General features: G+C 40.1%; 2 protein-coding genes across 2 annotated transcripts; both read right to left on the reverse strand.

Annotated features, from left to right (window-relative positions):
* Positions 1-4,032: 4,032 nt before the first annotated feature.
* On the reverse strand, positions 4,033-12,995 carry zgc:171927 (uncharacterized protein LOC100124616 homolog). Its single transcript, XM_063017025.1, has 6 exons — positions 12,982-12,995; positions 10,490-10,562; positions 10,033-10,128; positions 8,695-8,790; positions 8,486-8,617; positions 4,033-4,251 (listed from the first exon to the last, which is right to left on the reverse strand). The coding sequence occupies exons 1-6, from the start codon at positions 12,993-12,995 to the stop codon at positions 4,033-4,035; spliced, it is 630 nt and encodes a 209-aa protein (XP_062873095.1).
* Positions 12,996-16,845: 3,850 nt separating this feature from the next.
* zgc:113149 (uncharacterized protein LOC541363 homolog) lies at positions 16,846-23,359 on the reverse strand. The gene is made up of 5 exons (XM_063016873.1): positions 23,133-23,359; positions 20,649-20,823; positions 19,977-20,411; positions 19,829-19,882; positions 16,846-17,428 (listed from the first exon to the last, which is right to left on the reverse strand). Exons 2-5 carry the CDS (start codon positions 20,782-20,784, stop codon positions 16,995-16,997), a joined length of 1,059 nt encoding a protein of 352 aa, XP_062872943.1. The 5' UTR covers positions 20,785-20,823; positions 23,133-23,359; the 3' UTR covers positions 16,846-16,994.
* Between the last annotated feature and the right edge of the window lie 250 nt (positions 23,360-23,609).

Genomic DNA, 23,609 nt, shown 5'->3' on the forward strand with positions numbered 1-23,609 from the left:
TAGCCTTCCACTATCCTACTTTGTGGGTACACACTGTTGCTCTGTACACTTTTTCAACCCCCTCTATGCCTTCCATTAATTGAAAGGGACTGTATATTATTTGGGTAATGTCAATCATTATCAATACTGCACTGTACTGTATGTTATACTGGCACTAAGAGTATCAGGTGCAGCAGTGTTGTTGGCATTTTTAAATACTGTTGATACTGACTTCTTTATCAGCAACACATACCTTGTTAGCACTTGATGTAGCTGTATATTTTTGGTTGGAGCATTATTTTCTTCTCTGAAATTGTTTGTTAATCTTAACAACACTGTTTCTTTCCATAATATACTCATATCAGTACGAAGCACAGAGATTTAATAGATGTATGGTCAAGACAGATGTAAAAAAGTGCACAGTGAGAGTATAAGGGAAAAGGGTTGCACTTTTACGCATTTAATACTGCCATGTATATGCAGTAGCTGATATATTTTTCATGAATGTAAGAGCTCTGAATAAAAAAGATAATTAAAGTATAATTTCAGATTATTACATATAATTATTGGAATTTGACAATAATGTCAGTTCACTTAGATTCTGTCAGGATGTCAATATTTAATCACATAGGTTTTTATATTGGTATTGTACTGAAAATAGAAAACTGCAAATAGAAATAGAAAAACTGCATTGATACTTGATATGATATGATACATGTTCTTTTAAGGGGTCTAAACTTGTGTGGACTAATGCCAAATCATTGCTAAGTAATTTGTGTTCTCAAGTGTTATATATACATGCCTATTTTGTATTTAGCACTGGATAGTTTACAGTATTTCAAATGTCAGTGCTATCAAACGAGATGCTAAATTCTTAAATTGTGTACGCATATAGATAAATAAAAGTAGAAAGCAGATAGTGTGGATTTTGTTTTGCTTATTACAGTTTATTTTTCATTAATTACTGTAAACTAAAAAGGTAACAAATGCGCAAAGAGTATCAAAGTCAAAATTAATAAAAATAAACATCGCGTGCTTTACATTATTAGCCTGCTCGTTTACAGTGTAGTCGTCCTTTTTGGCCAAGTACCACGTTTGTCCATGAGAGGGCACCATTTCCACCTTTTTAAAAGTATTTTTCGTCACATTTAACAACGCGATTTTTAGAAATGTTTTATGAAGCACACATCAAATTTTAAGTGTAAACAGATTTTAAATAACCTAGATTTGAGTAGCCTACACCCTACCTCCCTACTAAAACACTGTATATAAAAAATAAGTCACGGTAACAAATCAGGTGTCGTGTTCAGTAGTACAGAACATGAAAACTACACTGCCTGGCCAAATAGGTAAGAGCCTCCCAGTGGATAATTACTGCATGGGTGATTATGTTTCAGCTGGCAACAAGTGATTTAACCCTAACTGATGCAGTGAGTAGCTTCTCATTCGTTAAACAACCATGTCGAAAGACACAGATGTTAATCTGTTTCAGAAGGGTCAAATTATTGGCATGCATCAAGCAGAGAAAACATCTAAGGAGATTGCTGAAACTATTAAAATCGGGTTAAGAACTGTCCAACGCATTATTAAAAAGTGGAAGGACAGTGGGGAAACATCATGTTCGAGGAAGGAATGTGGTCGGAAAAAAATCTTGAATGATCGTGATCGGCGATGGTGAAATCAGATGGTAGAAAAACTACAGTAGAAGTCAGGGAGATGTTTAATAGTAAAAGAGCATTTCCACACGCACAATGCAAAGGGAACTCAAGGGATTGGGACTAAACAGCTGTGTAGCCTTAAGAAAACCACTTGTCAGTGAGGCTAACCGGTAAAAACGGCTTCAATTTGCTAGGGAGCATAAAGATTGGACTCTGGAGCAATGGAAGAAGGTCATGTGGTCTGATGAGTCCAGATTTACCCTGTTCCAGAGTGATGGGCGCATCAGGGTAAGAAGAGAGGCGGCTGAAGTGATGCACCCATCATGTCTAGTGCCTACCGTACAAGCCTGTGGGGGCAGTGCTATGATCTGGGATTGCTGCAGTTGGTCAGGTGTAAGTTCAGCAACGTTATGTGTCCAAAGAATGAGGTCAGCTGACTACCTGAATATACTGAACCACCAGGTTATTCCATCAATGGATTCTTTCTTCCCTGATGGCACGGGCATATTTCAAGATGACAATGCCAGGATTCATTGGGCTCAAATTGTGAAAGAGTGGTTCAGGGAGCATGAGACATCATTTTCACACATGGGTTGGCCACCACAGAGTCCAGACCTGAACCCCATTGAGAATCTTTGGGATGTGCTGGAGAAGACTTTGTGCAGTGGTCCAAATCTCCCATCATCAATACAAGATCTTGAAGAAAAATTAATGCAACTCTGGACAGAAATAAATGTTGTGACATTGCAGAAGCTTGTGGAAACGATGCCACAGCGAATGCGTGCGGTAATCAAAGCTAAAGGCGGTCCAACGTGTGTGACCTTTTTTTTGGCCAGGCAGTGTATATTAGCTTTCAGTCACTCTCTGTGCTTTGTAGTTTGGAATGTTCTTTTGGTAAGTTTAGAGGTGTCCGGACCCACCAAGACCTTGGCCAGAATGGAGCAGATTTATCATGAATTATGATGAAATTGATTGCATTTTATTTTGCTAATCCCGAATTTGTATTTAAAACAGTGTATTACTATTAAATACACTGTAATATTTGCTCAAGATGCCAGTGGTAGTTACATCTTATGCAGTTATTATTAGTATTATCTGTAGGTCAGGTTATCTTCATCCGAACAGGTTGCCAGTCCATAGGGCAGACACACACACACACACACACACACACACACACACATTTTTAGTAGCTCCAATCGGCCTGACTGCATGTTGTTGGACTTGTGGGAGGACACCAGACCACCTGGAAGAAAACCCACATAGACTCCACATGACCAGGTCATCCACATGACATAACTCCACATGACCAGGTCATTTCAAACCCTTGTGGTGATATCAAATCACAGAATCATGCCGGTTTAAAATGCAGTTTCATTTGAGAGATTAAACATCACAGACATTTATTACTGGGTTTGAGCCAGATTTATTAAATCATTTGATAATATTATGCACTGTAGAGGTCAAAATATATTGCAAAAAAGTTTACAATTTCATAATTTATCCTATTACACATTGTATTCATGCTAAACATGTACGCTATATGGCCAGAATGATAAGGGGCCCTGACCAAAAGCTTATTTAAAATTCACAGCTGTTTTACAGCTATGCACATTATAAAGTTGCCAACACTTGGTAAATTTAGAGGTGTCCGGACCCACCAAGACCTTGGCCAGAATGAAGCAGATTTATGATGAAATTGGTTGCATTTTACTTTGCTAATCCCACATTTATTTTTAAAACAGTTTATTACTATAAAAACATTGTAATATTTGCTCAAGAAACCACTTGTAGTTACATCTTATACTGTTATTATTACAAGACAAGAGAAATGGGTCAAAATAATACAAAACAACAGTGCTGTTTAGGCATAAAAATACATACTTTTTATTTATATGTATTAGTACAAAGTTAAAAGAATTGACTTGATGTGGATATATGCACTAAATGTATATTACATAACAACAGAAGTGGTGAAACACAAGTCCCCCCCCCCCACTGTATATAAAACCAATCACCTAATCAAACACATATGATATTACACACCCCAAATGCATTCACTATAAATGTACCATTTATTAACCTATTTGACCTTTAAACATAAGCATTGGTTATTTCTAAGTAATACAGTAAAAATGCATGTTACATAAATAATCCATAAAATTAAGAGTAATTTGAATAATCCATCGTCACCAAATATCGTTTCACACAATAATTATTTTTCATTGTTATATGAATTTAATCTGACACACGTTCCTTCGGAGACAAAATATTACAGCAAATCAATAAATAACACACAAGTTAATAAACACCAATCTGTAAGCCCACCATACATTATATAAACTGTGAAATATATTAGTCCAAAAATATTCATTTAAAACATTTAAATCTATTAGCACTAACAGCAGGTGTTGACCTCCTCAGCTGTAGCCTTTTGTGCTCCATGCCACAGAGGAGCACTGTTGATTTTTCCCACTTTAACCGTCTCATTCTGAATGTTGTCTTCCACAACACGTTTTTGGATTTCAGAGGCCATGGTTAAAAATGCTTTCTCCACGTTGCTTGCATTCTTTGCGCTTGTCTCCAGGAACGGGATTTCAAGTTGCTCAGCAAATTCCTGAAAAAACATGCATCAGTATTATTAACGGCTACTTCCAAAATGTGGATTTTGCCAATTAAATGAAGCACACAGGATGTAAAGGAAATGGATCACAGCTTTACGTATGAATGAATTAATTTATGAATCAACGAAATTAAAGTACAACCCCCCCCTGCAAGAAAACAACATAAAACAATATTAGCACTATATACAAATACAAATAAACACTCAAAGTAAACAGAAGCTGAACAGAAGCGATTGCACATGTCCCACTGAAATTTGTAAATTTAAATTATAAGTTGCACATTGACCTATTAAAAGTGAAATATGGAATTGCACGAGACCTATTGAAATGACACATGATGTGTCACATGTTCAGACATCCCAAGTTGCAAAAACTCATTTCAGGGAGGTACCCCCGGACCCGCACGCACACAAAAAAAAGAAGAAGCTGAAAAACCTCTGGCACACACCAAAGTATATGGGTGATAACAGAACTTTTAGGAGCTGCTAACTGAGCTACTAAGCTAACTGTTTGCGTCACAAACACATAGTGCACTAGATAGTGTGAAAGATAATAGATTTATGTTCCCTGCATAGTGCACTAGATTGTATATTAGAAAAGAATTTATGTTCCTTACTTAGTGCACTAGATAGTGTACTAGATAACAGACTTATGTTTCTTACATAATGCTTTAGGTAGCATATTATTTAACAGATTTAGGTTCCCTACATAGTGCACTAAATAATATATCAAATAACGGATTTATGTTCCCTACATAGTGCACTAGATAATATTTTAGATATGAATTTATGTTCCCTACGTAGTGCACTAGATAGTATTTTAGATATGAATTGATGTTCCCTACGTAGTGCACTAGATAGTGAATTAGACAATTGGTTTATGTTCCCTACACAGTGCACTAAATTGTATATCAGATCATGGATTTATGTTCCCTACATAGTGCACTAGATAGTGTATTAGATAACGCATTCATGTTCACTACATAGTGCACTAGAAAGTATAACTAGATGATGATTTGTATTACATAATTAATTATGTTCCCTACATAGTGCACTAGATTGTATATCAGATAACGGATTTATGTTTCCTACATAGTGCACTAGACAGTATATTAGATAATTGATTTATGTTCCCTACACAGTGCGCTAGATTGTATATCAGATAACGGATTTAATACGCTTGGCCGCTCGTTCAGATTTTATCTGACTTGCGGGCATCAGGGAGCCGGGAGACTTGGGATGTCTGCATGTTTGTAATTAACAGAGCTATGGCCCTGTTGTAAAAACTGTCTCTCAGTCTATTAGTCCTTGTTTTAAATGTACAATTTCACAATAATGTCCTATTACACATTGTTTTAGGACATTGCTAAACATGTGCACTATTTGGCCAAAATGATGTGGGCCCTGACCATAAGCTTGTTAAATATTCAGTTTCATAACCAAAAACATTATAAAGTTGCCAACACTTGAGTGGATCACAAATAAAAGTTTAGGTTTAACTTCCACTGCTCCATGACAAAGCATTACAGAAACATGTCTAAATGATCTTGGCTGCATCGAGCCTTTCTTGAAGTATAAAACAGATGATTATATGCAGGACAATACGTTTCAAGTTCACAAACTTTTATGAGGCTAAACATCTGTCAAACAGTGCTCGTTTGTTCGTTCGTATGAGTCCATGGATTATCGATGACGACGATATACTGTAGTCATTTATTACTGGTTGGACAACAACAACAACAGTACAAGTACTACTGCAGAAGAAGATTAACATGGGAAATGGTTGCGTAATCCACAGCCCACGAGACTTTGCCACGATCAACAGGAACCTGATGGTGAGGATAAGAATCCAAGACAACCAGTGCTGACAGTGGCTGCAGAGGTCTGCCGGAAGCTTCCAACTATGAGGAAAGCCGCCTAACGTGTGACCTCAACATGAGAGTGTTGTGAGCTTTGGTGGTGGCGGCTCAGGCTCGCCACGTCACAGAGACCGTCATAGAATACATGTGGGCATTTTATAGCAGTAGACGGCACCACCCGTCTACCACCCCCATATTCTGTTGGTTCTGCTACTGTTGGTCCATGACTGTTTATTCCATGTCTGAAGGTTGTTCCTCTATCCGCCACCTGAGGATGCGGTTGGTAGCCTGCAGCTCGGCCCACAACCCACAACAGTGCCACCAGATGTCTAAAATAAGCTCGAGTGCACTTTCTTTTACCATGTTTTTTAGAAGGACTCAGCAGAAATGTATTGCTTATGTTATTTACAATTCACTGCTTTTTTTGTGCATATTTTTAATGTTATAAAACATTAATCTTGAACCTTTTTTCCTATTTTTGTGAACACCTTTATTCCAGTTTGTTGCAACCTTATCATAAACTAATGTGACTACATTTATTATTTAATTTCCACAATGGGTGACTTCACTATGCACAAAATAGGAATAGGAATCTTGGACAGCACATTAGACCATTATAGGGTATGACACGTCCATTCACCTTAAGGCAATTTATCTTCTGTATCCACAGACATGAAAAGAACATGTCAAACTTCTCACAGACATTGCCCAGATGTCAGGTTTGAACCTAGGTCACACGGCCCTTGTGCTGTGCAGCACTACATGCAGTGGGACTGTGCTACCTTAGGCTACGTTCAAAATTAGACTCCCAATGACTTAGGATTCTTACTTCCCTGGGAAATTTGCTTTAAAGTGAATAAATTAAGTACAAAACTAAAAAGCCATGAAATCCAGGAGGTTCTGACTAGCTAATAGAGCACTTCACATTTTATTAGGATAGTGGTGAAATTTGATCATGACATTTATATAAAATAGCTGAATAAGATGACAGTTGTAATCAAATGTATTGGTTACATATTGTATAAAAATTATGTATTAATATGGACATGAAGTTGGAACTGGAACTGGGATTCCTCTAAAGTATGTATTTAAAGTATTAAAATGTGCCAATTTTAAAAAAGCAAATAAAAACATGACAACATTTACAAAACAGAAACCTTTAGCAGAGAAGAAAAAAACTAACAGCTAAGACTTACTAACATAAAAACAAAAAGGTTAAGACTGTTAATTGTTAATATACTATGCATTTTCAAAGTTTAATTGGAGACCTTTACTTTGCAGTATATAACTGTACCTGTCAACACCAGTAAATAAAACCAAAAATACGTTTAATTTACTAAGATGGCAATTATGACACACACTGACAAAGCTTACACTGATCAACCATAACATTAAAATCACCTCCTTGTTTCTACACACTTTGTCCATTTTATCAACTTCACTTACCATATAGAAGCACTTTGTAGTTCTACAATTACTGACTGTAGTCCATCTGTATCTCTGCATGCTTTGTTAGCCCCCTTTCATGCTGTTCTTCAATGTTCAGGACTCTCCCAGGACCACTACAGAGCAGGTATTATTTGGGTGGTGGGTCATTCTCAGCACTGCAGTGACACTGACATGGTGGTGGTGTGTTAGTGTGTGTTGTGCTGGTATGAGTGGATAAGACATAGAAATGCTGCTGGAGTTCTTAAACACCTCACTGTCCCTGCTGGACTGAGAATAGTCCACCATCCAAAAATATCCAGCCAACAGTGCCCCGTGGGCAGCATCCTGTGACCACTGATGAAGGTCTAGAAGATGACCGACTCAAACAGCAGCAATAGATGAGCGATCGTTTCTGACTTTACATCTACAAGGTGGACCAACTAGGTAGGAGTGTCTAATAGAGTGGACAGTGAGTGGACACGGTATTTAAAAACTCCAGCAGCATTGCTGTGTCTGATCCACTTATACCAGCACAACACACACTAACACACCACCACCATGTCAGTGTCACTGCAGTGCTGAGATCATCCACCACCTAAATAATACCTGCTCTGCATGTGGTGGTCTTGTGGGGGTCCTGACCATTGAAGAACAGGGTGAAAACAGGCTAAAAAAAGTATGTAGAGAAATACATGGCCTACAGTCAGTAATTGTAGAACTTCAAAGTGCTTCTATATGGTAAGTGGAGCTGATAAAATGGACAGTGAGTGTAGAAACAAGGAGGTGGTTTTAATGTTATGGCTGATCAGTGTATATAATAAGTCTTTGCTGCACTAGCTTTATATTTTTAATCATCTTTAAAAGGCTTAAGTGTTTGGACACTGATGACACATAAAAAACACTCTATATCAGCTACTGGTATAACAACTTTAGGCAGATACCTTTGCTGTGGTAAAGTCCACCACCTTTTTTGAAGTTAAATCACTTTTGTTTCCCACCAGCAACTTAGACACGTTTTCACAGGCATAGCGATCAATTTCTTCCAACCACCTCTTCACATTGTTGAATGATTCCTGCAATTACAACGCCTATTAAAATAGCTGACAGGGTCATAATTATTATAATATCTGATAAGTAGGATGGTCACTACCTGGTCAGTTACATCATATACAATGATAATCCCATGAGCACCCCTGTAATAGCTTGAGGTAATAGTGCGAAATCTCTCCTGGCCTGCTGTGTCCCACTGTAGCAATGGAAATCAGAATTAGTAAGATATATAAAATATAAAAAACAAAACCAGAATTACCAGAAATTTTAAAGGCTTCACTGTTTGTAAACGGGTACCTAATTAAAGTGGTTTTTTTTGTTTATTTTAATGCATTTTCTCCCAATTTTCCTCCCGATTTAATGCACTTAATTTTTGTCTTCCGCTTCTGAGAGATACCAGACTGCATCAGAGGAGAGCATGTCACTGCACACGCCTCTTCCGTTATGTATACAGCCCTCCTCTTCTCGCCCCTGCATTCTGCACAGGCGTGTCTTCCGCCAATCAGGGTCCTTACACAGTGTATGAAGACCCACCCACCCACACATACTTCCATACTCAATAGTACCATCGCGAAATGAGTGCGCGAGAGCGGTTAGTATGTCCGAATACATAGTATACACAAAAAGGTACGCGAGAAGTACCCGGATGACCTACTTCTTGGGCAGCCATGTTTGAGTATGTAAGCGATGCACACTTGTGGTCCGCTAATGCATCCCATAATGCAACTGGAGCTGCGTAGGCATTCGAAGCGGAAGAAGAAACAAGAAAGATAGCGGAAAACGGAGAGTCCTCTGTTCACAAGTGTAATTAAGATAAATAAAATAAAAATTTTAAAGACGAATAAATAACAAAAAGACGATAAATATCCAAAATTTTGGCGAGTGGGGTTTGTATCGAGTCTGTAACTATGGTGATATTACGTCATCACGTCATCACTTGACGTTGGTAAGATGGCGGATGTAGTACGTAGCGGTGTTGTGTGCATACTGCACACTTCTGTACTGAAAGTATGTACTTTTTTACCGGCCGAGTAGTGCATACTTCCTCCAATCTAGTTCGTACTCTGTAAGTATGCGATTCCGGACGCAGCTATAGTCTGGCCCCCACCCTGCAGATACTGTGGCCAATTAGTATCTGCTGCAGGAACTGACAATTATGCCCGCCAAATGGCGCCCAGCCGACCGGTGGCAACACCGACTTTCGAACTGAGGAGTTCAGAAACTCGGTGCTGGTGTGCTAGCGGAATATCCCGCTGCGCCACCCTTTGCATACATACACACATTCATGTCTGATAACGGCAACCTGTAACTTAGACATGCTTAAGTGTAAATCTTAATGTTTTGACACACACTCTCCATTACTTCTACCCCTGGGGGTACTTATAACCCAGGGAAAACAAACAAGGGTAGCAAAATGTATTGCATTTAAAATACTTACAATTTGCAGTTTAACTATCTTGCCATCCAGTTCAATCGTCCTGATTTTAAAGTCGACCCCTATAGTGCTGATGTAGCTCTCAGTGTAGGTGTCATCCTGTTGGTAGTAACGTGCATTGTAAGATGAATTTCAAAAAATATATAATAAGTAATTTGAACCAAAAGAATTATCAATAAATTGTCTCTGATTCTGGTCTTCTCGTTGGCTTGTAATTGATCAAAATGTGGTTCAGTCATTTGTAGTCCAGGGTCTTACTGTGCGCCTTGTGCCCATTGAAAAGCTGCCTCCCCCCCACCCCCCATCCCCAGTTGGATAAGCGGTTAAGAAAATTAATGAATGAATAAATGAATATAGACTATTCAGGATTTGTATGATATCGTATGACTTACTTCTTATTGTAAATTTTAGTAGTGTGACAGTTTCCTATTATCAAACAGTACAAAGAAGGGAGACTTACCGCAAAGCGCAATAATAGACATGACTTTCCAACTCCAGAGTCACCAATCAGCAGCAGCTTGAATAAATAATCACTGAGGAAAAGCAACACATGCAAAACAGCAAATAAGTGTTATACATACAGTATGTATTCTATGCATGTTGTAGAACAATAGAGGTGGAAGTATCATGATATGGGACTGCTTCTCTGCTAAGCCTTTTGGGGCATTCCTTTTTTTTTTGTATTTTCCCCAATTTTTCATCCCAAGCTAGTCGTATCCAATTACCGAATTGCACTATGCTTCCTCTCTACCGATGCTGATCTCCACTCCTGATTGAGAAGAGCGAGACTGACACACACCCCCTCCGACACGTGTGCGAGTTCATAAGCGGATCAGGTTTGTGTACGGAGAGTCACACCCTGATCAACGAGGCACGTCCTGATATTGCAGAGTGAGATGTGGCCCTGGGTCAACAGGGGAGGTGCTTCAATCGAAATCGTTCGACCAATCACAAACTAGCCGCCCGCTATGACATCACCACATTTGCTGGGCCTTTCTCGTTTTTCTCCTTTTTTTTTTCTATTTTTCTCATTTTTTAACCTCAACCAGAGAAAAAGCTCTGTGCCACGCACGCACTAAATCCCCTTGTTATAATACATGCTTAACATGTAGTAGTACCGGTGGCTTAGCTTGGCTAATCTCTCATAGCTTTTTGCTATGTTAGCTAGTAGTTAAGCTAGCTGGCTAACCTAACAGTAAATCTGAGAAATTTATTTCATGCTTTGCACACTGTTAATGTTTTGCTTGGAACAATGATTTAATGAATTACTGAAAGTAACACAGTTGCCGGATCTTTTAGCTTGCATACTCATTACCTAGCTAGGATTAGCTAGCCCCGGCAAATGTGGTGATGTCATAGCAGCAGCTAGTTTGTGATTGGTCGAACGATTTCGATCGAAGCACCTCCTCCACGCCTCACTCTGCAATATCAGGTTGTGCGATCAATGAGGTCCCTGCTCTGGCTCCCACCCTGTATGAACAACAAGCCAATCATTGTTCGTGTAGCCACCCGGCCTGCCGGATGGCCGAGCTGAGTTTTGAACCGACCAGTTTGAAATGTCAGCTCTGGTGTGCTAGCGTGTTTTACAGCTGCACCACCTGAGCGGCGGGGCATTACTTTTTATTTTTTTTAAAAATCATGTGTTGTACTAAGACATATTAGAGGAGCATTTAATCTCAACAGTTGAAAAACAAAAGGATATAAAAACAAAAGGTTAAGAATCTGGCTAAAAAATAAATGAATAAAAAAGGTGCTTTCATAACAGCACATAACAGCTCTGTGGTTAGCATTATCTGCAGGAGCAGAAGTGTATACGTTGCAAAATGGTACGCTCAGCTTAATGGTCAAAAAGTCCATAAGTACATACACCGATCAGCCATAACCTTAAAACCACCTCCTTGTTTCTAGATACACTGTACATTTTATTAGCTCCACTTAGAAGCACTTTGAAGTTCTACAATTATTGACTGTAGTCCATCTGTTTCTCTACATACCTTTTCAAGCCTGCGTTTACTCTGTTCTTCAACGGTCAGGACACCCACAGAGCAGGTATTATTTAGTTGGTGGATCATTCTCAGCACTGCAGTTACAATGACATGGTTCTGGTATGAATGGATCAGGCACAGCAGTGCTGCTGGAGTTATTAAATACCATGTCCACTCACTGTCCACTCTATTAGACACTCCTATCTAGCTGGTCCACCATGTACAGTAGATGTAAAGTCAGAGACGATCGCTCATCTATTGCTGCTGTTTGAGTTGGTCATCTTCTAAACCTTCATCAGTGGTCACAGGATGCTGCCCACGGGGCGCCGTTGGCTGGATATTGTAGGTTGGTGGACTATTCTCAGTCCAGCAGTGACAGTGAGTGAGGTGTTTAAAAACTCCATCAGCGCTGCTGTGTCTGATCCACTCATAGCAGACAACACACACTAACACACCACCACCATGTCAGTGTCACTGCAGTGCTGAGAATGATCCACCACCCAAATAATACCTACTCTGTGGTGATCCTGTGAGAGTCCTGACCATTGAAGAACAGCATGAAATGGAGCTAACAAAGCATGCAGAGAAACAGATGGACTACAGTCAGTAATTGTAGAACTACAAAGTGCTTTTATATGGTAAGTGGAGCTGTAGAAACAAGGAGGTGGTTTTAATGTTATGGCTGATCGGTGTAGTACAAAGTACAGACATTACAAAATGAATCATGAACATCAAAGTAATTATGCACTATATTATAGTTTCATTTAAATAAAAAACTGCACCATCTAAAACAATTCTGATAATGCATTAAGTAAATTCTTTACAGAACTTATATAAGAAGAGTACAAAAGCACAATACAATGATCTACACTACAAATGGATCCCTAATTCCTTTTCTCCATGCAACATGATACAATAAAACTGTAGCAAACATCATAAGGCAAAATACTCATAGAAAGATACTCACTACTCAGGATTCATGTTCAAACCAACTGATGGCACCGCTTCAAACAGATCTGTTTTCCTAATACTGTGCTGTATCTCCCTTTGAAACAGCAAACAAGGAACAATGCTGGGTATGGAGATCCTAGAAAAAGCTCCATTATTTATTAAAGGCGCTTATCGAGTTACAAAGTGGCCACAGGATCCATCTTAAAGCACTATGGTAGCAGGTTCAGAAATGAAAGACACAACAAAACTGAATCATCGGATAGCCAGTCAGAATATTTATTCTCCTTTATTCCAATAAATACAGCAGATTTTATTAAAAAATTAACAGTGTTTTAACAATTGGAGGAGCAGCGAAGGAGTCAGTGGAAGTGGTATCAAAGTTGTTCTTAGGGATTTTTAACAATAAAAAAATATGGCGTTACACTGATCAGCCATAACATTAAACCAACCTCGTTGTTTCTACTACTGACTGTAGTACATCTGTTTCTCTACATACCTTTTTAGCCTACTTTCATGCTGTTCTTCAATAGTCAGAGCAGAGCAGGTATTATTCAGGTGGTGGATGATTCTCAGCACTGCAGTGACACTGACATGGTGCTGGTATGAGTGGATCAGACACAGCAGCGCTGCTGGAGTTTTTAAATACAGTGTCCACTCTATTAGACACTCCTACCTAGTTGGTCCAAAGTCAGAGACCATCGCTCATCTATTGCTGCTGTTTGAGTCGGTCATCTTCTAGACCTTCATCAGTGGTCACAGGACGCTGCCCACAGGGTGCTGTTGGCTGGATATTTTTGGTTGGTGGACTATTCTCAGTCCAGCAGTGACAGTGAGGTGTTTAGAAACTCCATCGGCACTGCTGTGTCTTATCCACTCATACCAGCACAACACACACTAACACACCACCACCACCATGTCAGTGTCACTGCAGTGCTGAGAATGATCCACCACCTAAATAATACCTGCTCTGTGGTGGTCCTGACCATTGAAGAACAGCATGAAAGGGGGTAACAAAGCATGCAGAGAAACAGATGGACTACAGTCAGTAACTGTAGGACTACAAAGTGCTTTTATATGGTAAGTGGAGCTGATAAAATGGACAGTGAGTGTAGAAACAAGGAAGTGGTTTTAATGTTATGGCTGATTGGTGTATATTCTTTGGGTCAGTAAGTAATTGTTAAAAAATTGGCACTATGACAAAGCAGAGTACATGGTGGTGGTGTTGTGTGTGTTGGGGGGGGGGGTTGTTGAGAAAACGCAAAAAAAGAACTGAATAATACATCAATGTCCAAATACTGATTAAGATAAATATAATACTTTTTAAAATCTCTTGTATAATTTAAACTACTAGCGCATTCTTAAATTAGACTGTATTTATTGCATAATTAAATAAAGCTTTGTTGATTTAAAGTACCGTGTCATTCCACTGGTCCAAACAGTCGATCATTACTGAGTACTTTAATAAATTATTTATCTTCAATAAATATTACAGCTACCCAAGACACTGCTGCTTTTAAGTTGTTCCATATCTCCGTAACATATTCTTTAACTAGTATTTAAAGAACGGCTCATTTTAAAAAGCTCCTGCCCACAGTAAGAAGGAATTAGTGCATGTCTGAAACAAGTCCTGTGGTCGCTATGAACACTGGGAGTGAGAACATTATAGTTATAGTGATACATGACTTAAATAGTGACTCCTGAGGCATATACAGTTACAAAGAAAGTTTATAAACCCTGTAGTATTACCTGGATTTTAGCAGTAATTACTCATAAAATGTGGTCTTTATCTTGCATAGTGCCTAAAATAAATTCAAAACTGTAGTTTTCGCCACTCAGGTGGCGCAGCGGTAAAGTACGCTAGCGCACCAGAGTTGGGGTTTCGAATACATCGTATCGAATCTCAGCTCTGCCTTTCCGACTGGGTTGGGCGGCAGCATGAACAACGATTGGCTGTTGTTCAGGGTTAGAGGGTAAAAAAGTCGGATCATAGGTCCTCATAACTGGTGCAACTGCGGCCCCTGCTGGCTAACTGATGGCACCTGCACAGGGCTGAGGAATAATGCTGATGGGGGTGTGGCCCTCCATACACAGTGCCCGCCAAGTGTATGAACTCGACTCGTGCAGGTGAAAAATGTCAGTTAAGAGATGTCCTCAGTCAGCGGTGAAGGGTCGAATCAGTATAGAGGACGCAATCAGGGTACTTGGCTTCAAGACTTTCTAGTGACTTGGATCTTCATCAGTCTGCTACAAGGCAAACTGTTCATAGGTGGAGAAAATTTCTCTAGAAGTACTAGTGTGCTGCAAACAACACATCAGGAGCACACCATACAAAGCTAAAGGTGGTTATAAGGAATCCAAAAGTCCTGCAAAATGCAGAATAAGTCTATATTCCGCTAGCACACCAGCACTGAGATTCTGAACTCCTCGGTTCGAAACTTGGCGTTGCCACCGATCGGCTGGGCGCCGTCTAGCGGGCATAATTGGCAGTGCCTGCAGCAGACACGTTTCTGCTAGGGCAGGATGACCGGACTACGTGGGTGGGGTTTTCAAACGCTGTATAGGAAACCTGATTAGCAGATAGAGAGGCGTCTGTGCAAAGTGCATGGGTGAAAAAGGGTTCCGTTAAAGGGCCGCACGCGGGTCGTCGGAGGCGTGAGCAGCAATATACCCACCTCGACCGCAATCGGGGAGAAAAAGGGAGAAAACGCATAAATAAAATAGAAAAGAAACGTAAGTATATGCAATGCACTTGGATAGCGCAGCCGTATATTATGCTAGTTCACTATCTCTATCACTATCCAGGGTTGGAATCCCCAGCAGTGCTTTTGGCTGGTCGTGCATCCACATACAGACATCACTTGCTATGTTTAAGGAAGCAGGGATGACTGAGGCCGCACAATAAATTGCTGTTCTGTACTGGGTGTGTTACTGTTACTGCACTGCAACTAGTGATTCCTGGGAAACCAGACCCACTGTCATAACCATGATAAAGTGTTAGTAAAAAATGTATATGGAATAACCTACTGCTGTCAAAACAACACACCACACAGATGTTCCCTAGCTCGTTTAAGACAATGTTTTGTAGGCAGTATGTTTTGACCTAAAAAGTCACTGCCTCAGGACTTTCATCCAATCAGGACTGTCAAGTATGGAAGAGGAATCATGGTTTGGAACATTAAGCTCAAAATAATGTCAAAATATTTTCCTGAAGAATGTCAGGCTGATGTAAAGTTTGACAATGGAACAAGACAATTATCAAGAACACAAAAGAAAATCAACAAAAGAATAAGAGTTAAGATAAGGTCTGCTCAAGCTAGAAATTTTACAACCATTTAAAACTACCTACACACTGTTGTGCAAGTCTGATCGACAAAGAAAATGTTTACAATGACTGAAAAGGTTTAGATGGCTGCTCAGGTGGCGCAGCGGTACAACACGCTAGAACACCAGAGCTGGGATCTCAAATGCATCGTATCGAGTCTCAGCTCTGCCTACCGGCTGGGCTGAACAGCCACGTGAACAACGATTGGCCTGTTGTTCATATGGGGGTGGGATATTAAGCCGGATAGGGATTCTCTCATAACTGATGCAACTACGACCTCTGCTGGCTGATTGATGGCGCCTGAACAGAGACGAGGAAAGAGTGCGCTGATCAGGGTGTGCACCCATCAAGTGTAGGTGACAAGATGCATACGGCTGCTGCCTACGTGTCGGAGGGGGAGTGGGTTAGCTTCGTTCTCCTCAATCAGAGCCGGGGCCGGCATTAGTGGAGAGAAAGCGTGAAGCAATCGGGCAATTGGACGTGCTACATTTGGGAGAAAATGCATAAAAACAATATATATATAAATATATATATAAAAGAAAAGGTTCAGACCACAGATTCCAAGCAATCAGCACAAAAACCCAAATAGTTTATTAATTATTTTCTTGCGATTGTAACCGTCATTCCCTAAACGAAATCCCTCCTCTTTCCCACAGCACTCGCAGCTTAAAGCTGCAATGTCTGGACTACGAGTATAAACTCGGGTGCTATGGGTGCCCGTTGCTTTTGTCTTGCAGAAGTGCCAGTGCGCTGGAGGAAAAGTCACGCAGAACATGCAGTGTGTCTCTCTGCAGACGCAGGGTGTCCCGCACAAACTCTTGCTGGGTCTGCACCAGGCTCTGCACCGACTCGGCCACCGTTTCGAGTGAACGCGACAGAGTCCCTATGAGCAGAGTGGTGGCCTGCTGCTCCTGTAAGCTGAGGGAAGCGCTCTTGGCCAGGTGTGACGACAGACTGCTGGGGGCTGATGAGGGTGGATGAAAGATGGCTGCGTTGGAAGATTTTCCCCCACTAGTTTTGCTATTGCATGAGGGTTTGGTTTCTTTTCGGATTTGCTCCCTGTCAGCACTGGGTGAGTCAGGAATAGTAGTGGTGTTTCGAGAAGGCTGATGTCCCACCTCGCTGAACTGCATGTCCCGGTCTGGTGAGGAAGGAGACAAATGATTTAGTACCAAGCATTACATTTTCTTATCTTTCCTTTGTTAAAGAGCAACAACATCTAGTGCTTGTTTTGTCTATTTTTACTCCATAAGTATATTAAAGGTATTTGTTTTGAGTTAGGTCAGAAACATACACCGATCAACCATAACTTCAAACCACCTCCTTGTTTCTATACTCACTGTCCATTTTATCAGCTCCACTTACCATATAGAAGCACTTTGTAGTTCTACAATTACTAACTGTACTCCATATGTTTCTCTACATACTTTTATAACCTGCTTTCACCCTGTTCTTCAATGGTCAGGACCCCCACAGAGTAGGTATTATTTAGGTGGTGGATTATTCTCAGCACTGCAGTGACACTGACATGGTGGTGGTGTGTTAGTGTGTGTTGTGCTGGTATGAATGGATAAGACACAGCAGCGCTGATGGATTATTTAAACACCTCACTGTCACTGCTGGACTGAGAATAGTCCACCAACCAAGAAATAACCAGCCAACAGTGCCCTGTGGGCAGCGTCCTGTGACCATGGATGAAGGTCAATAAGATGACCGACTCAAAACAGCAGCAATAGATGAGCGATCGTCTCTGACTTTACGTCTACAAGGTGGACCAACTAGGTAGGAGTGTCAAATAGAGTGGACACGGTATTTAAAAACTCCAGCAGTGCTGCTGTGTCTGATCTACTCATACCAGCACAACACACACTAACACACCAGCACCATGTCATTGTCACTGCAGTGCTGATAATGATCCACCCCCTCAATAATACCTGCTCTGTGCTGGTCCTGTGGGGGTCCTGACCATGAGTGAAAGCAGGTTAAAAAAATATGTAGAGAAACAGATAGACTACAGTCAGTAATTGTAGAACTACAAAGTGCCTCTATATGGTAAGTGGAGCTGATAAAATGGACAGTGAGTGTAGAAACAAGGAGGTGGTTTTAATGTTATGGCTGATCGGTGTATAAGTCAGATTCAGATAATGTTAGAACACCAATCATTAGAGTACAATGTGCATTTCCTAAATACCTTTGTGACCTTTATGAGCATATTATTTTAAATAAAAAGAAGTCTATTTACATCAACATAATGACATCACAAACAATCATATGGTTACTACAAGTGGATGCATGACCCATTAACATAGTGGAGAGTTTTGCCATATAAATCACCACGTTGGCCTGAGACAGCCTAATACATATTTATGTCTTGAAATTAATCTGAAGGACCAAACTACCCAGGTCTGATGTTGACAAACTAACCCCTTAATAACTAGTAAAAAGGTACAGATGTAATGCAGCTACACCATCTTATCTGGATGGTCTTATTTAAATCCAGATAAATACTTTTGCATTTAGGTCATGTTTATACTTGTAGTTTGGTTCCCTTGGTCTGGACCAAACAAGTAAATGTTATATTTTAGTCCTGGTTTGCTTATTGTTCACACTTACAAACTGACAATTTACGAGGGTTCTTCAAACCCTTTTTCTTTTTAAAACTCTATTTATAAAATTACATCACTTTTCTACATAGTAACCTTCCGATGCATCTTTCCCAGCGTCGTACCAACTTTTTAATGCCATCAGCAAAAAATTTTTTTGGTTGAACGTGTAGCCACTGATGCACCGCTGCTTTCACATCATCATCACATGAAAATCTTCTTCCTCTTAAAGCTTCTTTGAGTGGTCCAAAAAGGTGGAAATCAGATGGCGCTAAATCTGGACTATAAGCTCTCTCTCAGTCTCTCAGACACGACCAATTACTACTCCTCCCACCCTCACCGTTTCCAACCAAAATATAAAAGTGCGGAAACTTCTTGAAGATCCCTTGTACAAAAAAAGTGGTAACGCGGCATTATGTGGTAAAATGGATAAAAGAGTCAAAACAGTGGCAAAAATTTCTCATAGTGCGTTTAGTGTCGCATCTTGTGACATCACTGTGCTTCATTCTCTTAGATGCCATTGGGTTGTACTGTGTTTATACCTGAAATGAATCGCTAAACACATGAATTTGTTTAGAAACAGACTGAGCACTCTTGGTCTACTTACCTGACCAAGAGTTTGAAAAGAAGCATTTAAACTTACTGTTAAGAACCACATTTAAAGAGCAATTGCATTAGTCGAACTAAATATGACAAGTATAAACACAACCTAATGTATGATTCTTATAAAAAAATAATTCAATATTTTGCTATTTCAAACCATTTTTTTCCCAAATTTATAAACTTTTAAAACGTGCTTATTGTACTAGATCTAATAATCTGTTGAGGGTCAGTCTTAATAATGCATCCAAGTATCAAGGCATCATACAAATAATACTGTATTATAATAAAACAAAATATAAAGCTGCTCCTTAAATAAAGGATTTTTTTGGGGTTACCTTCTTTGTCTGATTGATCAAACTGGAGGTCAGTAAGGGGCACTGCAGAATTATCTATCAAGACAAGCCAACACATGCCACAGTAAGTAAAGCACTTATCCTCACTTTGTCATGATTCATTACAGATTCACATTAAGCCAGAACTTACAGTCTATTGGTGTATCCAGTTCTTCTTTACTACTCAAATCGGTGTGAAGTGGCACGGCCAGTGTTTGAATGGGTAGTTTGCCATTTGCTATGCCGGAGGAATGTGGTGCAATCCCAAGGATACCCTGGGTGTCCTCTTCTTTATCCTCCTTGTCTGTGGCGACTGAAATGCAAGGCAACTTCTCCCCAGGTCCAGGTATCAGGATCTGTTGGACCATGCGCTCGACCGGAGAAAGGTTAGCGGCAATGCGTGCAGACGACAAGCCGGAAGCCCTCATAGCTGCCACCTTGCGCTTGGTGTCACATTTAAGGTCAGCCCATTTCTTGACAACCTCGATGATTTCTCTGTGACAGTCACTGATCTCATTGATGCGAGCAGTGAGAGAGGCCCACGTTCGCTTCTTCACATCACTTGAGATGCCATGGTTTAATTTACCTGTTTGGAACAAGCATAAATCAGTATTGATATACATTACATTACAGAATATACAACTTTTGCATTTACAGTACTGACAGTATACAGTCTAAGAAATTAAAAGTTAACCCAACAGCAGCAGCCTGCCAGTGATGAGGCTTAAACCAGTGACCACCTGATTACTAGTCCAGTCCCTTAACTGCTAGGCTCCAACTGCCCTTCAAACGTCGTTCATTACAAATGAACAGACGAACTTACCAACCAGTATGTGGCGATTTCTCTTCACCTCACTGAGTAGAAGCTGGACCTCGGGTAATGTGAAACGTGACTTCCTTTTCTTAAACTGTACTGTGCCACCTGCAGAATCAGGGTCTGAACAGGGGAATCCAGACATTCTCCTGTTACTCTCACAAATTCCGTTCCAGCCAAGAACCTATAATGACAATTTGACAAATGTTATTTTTAGAAATATTATTTTAAAACATTGTTTATTTTATTAATAGAGGCATTTATTCTTCCATATCAGAGTGAAAGTAGACTCTGGGAGGATAGTATGTCTTGTCCAAGTTTGTTGATTTTGTCAACGAGGTTGCATAAGCTCAAAGGCTCAAAGGAAGCATGTGTGTCCAGATTTATTAAGGTCATGTTATTGCATTTGAATTGGAAATATTAGGTAAGATTCATATTTAAAAAAGTCAAAAATGAAAAAGTCTGACAAAGTTTTGGGCTTCAGGTCTATTAAAACACAATAAGGGCGGCACGGTGGCTCAGCGGGTAGCACTGTCGCCTCACAGCAAGATGGTCCTGGGCTTGATCCCCAGGTGGGCCGGTCTGGGTCTTTTCTGTATGGAGTTTGCATGTTCTCATGCATGAGGTTTTCTCCCACAGTCCAAAGACAAGCAAGTGAGGTGAATTGGTGATACAAAAATTGTCCATGACTGTGTTTGACATTAAAGTTGTGAACTGATGAATCTTGTGTAATGAGTAACTACCGTTCCTGTCATGAATGTAACCAAAGTGTGTAAAACATGATGTTAAAATCCTAATAAATAAACAAATAAAAGACAGCAACATTAGATTTGCAAACAATAAACCAACGTCAAATGGACTTCTGTAAAGATATGTGACAGGTGCATATAAAACCTGCAAGTAAATCAGACCGGTGTGTTATGTAGTATGTGCAACCTTGTTTATTCTGTATTTTATTATGTATTTCTCAGTATTAAAAAGAGATCGTTTTGTTTTAAATGAGTTGATGATTGTGCCTTAATATTTATTTTATTTATTTGGGATTTTAATGTCATGTTTTACACTAGTTACATTCATGACAAAAACAGTAGTTACTCATAACACAAAATTCATCAGTTGTCAAACAAAGTCATAGACAATTTAGTATCTCTAATTCACCTCACTTGCATGTCTTTGGACTGTAGGAGGAAACCAGAGCTCCCAGAGAAAGCCAAAACAGACACGGGGAGAACATGCAAACTCCACACAGAAAAGACGCAGACCGCTCCACCTGGGGATCGAACCCAGGACCTCGTGCCGTAGTGACTTCTACACCGATCAGCCATAACATTAAAACCACCTCCTTGTTTCTACACTCACTGTCCATTTGATCAGCTCCACTTACCATATAGAAGCACTTTGTAGTTCTACAATTACTGACTGTAGTCCATCTGTTTCTCTGCATGCTTTGTTCTTTCCCTTTCATGCTGTTCTTCAATGGTCAGGACTCTCCCAGGACCACTACAGAGCAGGTATTATTTGGGTGGTGGATCATTCTCAGCACTGCAGTGACTGGTGGTGGTGTGTTAGTGTGTGTTATGCTGGTATGAGTGAATTAGACACAGCAATGCTGCTGGAGTTTTTAAACACCTCACTGTCACTGCTGGACTGAGAATAGTCCACCAACCTACAATATCCAGCCAACAGCGCCCCGTAGGCAGCGTCCTGTGACCACTGATGAAGGTCTAGAAGATGACCGACTCAAACAGCAGCAATAGATGAGCGATTGTCTCTGACTTTACATCTACAAGGTGGACCAGCTAGGTAGGAGTGTCTAATAGAGTGGACACGGTATTTAAAAACTCCAGCAGCACTACTGTGTCTGATCCACTCATACCAGCACAACACACACTAACACACCACCACCATGTCAGTGTCACTGCAGTGCTGAGAATGATCCACCACCTAAATAATACCTACTCTGTGGTGATCCTGTGGGGGTCCTGACCATTGAAGAACAGGGTGAAAGCAGGCTTAAAAGATGTGTAGAGAAATAGATGGACTACAGTCAGTAATTGTAGAACTACAAAGTGCTTCTATATGGTAAGTGTGTAGAAACAAGGAGGTGGTTTTAATGTTATGACTGATCAGTGTCTTGGTCACACTCCGCTTCCTGATTCTGTTGATTTACGTTAGCTAGGTAGAGATGAAATAGTAAACATTATAATAGTACCGCATACACACAGCTTTAAGCTAACCAATACTATAATGCTCTTAATACAACACATATACATTGTAAACAGGTCATTTAACGTCACAGTGTGTTATTATGGTGTCTGTGTGGACACGTTAGCCAGCTAGCTATCTACAGTTTAAGCGACAGCTCTAATAGGTCTGTGTGTAGCCAGCGGGCTGCTAACGTAGGTGCACCTCGTCTCTGACATCCCATAATTATTTTACAGCCAACTTTTTAATATTACCTTTAAAATATAGTACAGTGACAATTGTAATTACCTATAAACATGCCATGACGGTGTCCAAATGGTCACCAAATTAACAAAAACCACGCTCCGGTTCTCTGTGGGAAAACTTCGTGTCGAACGTACGTATTTTTTCGCTTTAGCTTACATTTAGCCGTACAGGCTAACAGCGCCATCGTGTGTTACTACGTACATCCGTGCGTTACACCAAACTTCGCAAAACATTCCTTCATTATAAAACGGATCGTTCCGGTCCTAAAATCTGATTGGCTGAGCCGCGTTCGAAGCCGTTGTAAAATCCCCGATAAACGCACACCTAGGACCACCTCACATCATTCCATATTAATACGCCACTGAATAGAAAAGTTAATGTTATTTTCGCCCTCATGTTGCCTAGCAACACTGTTAATCGAACTATTTTGCGTCGCGGAAGAACGCTTTATTGTAAGTTTATACACAATAAATACATTTATGAATTAAACATTATTGTATTTATTATATTTTATGTTGA

Source organism: Trichomycterus rosablanca, chromosome 20 (assembly GCF_030014385.1).
Source record: "Trichomycterus rosablanca isolate fTriRos1 chromosome 20, fTriRos1.hap1, whole genome shotgun sequence".
Taxonomy (NCBI): Eukaryota; Metazoa; Chordata; class Actinopteri; order Siluriformes; family Trichomycteridae; genus Trichomycterus; species Trichomycterus rosablanca.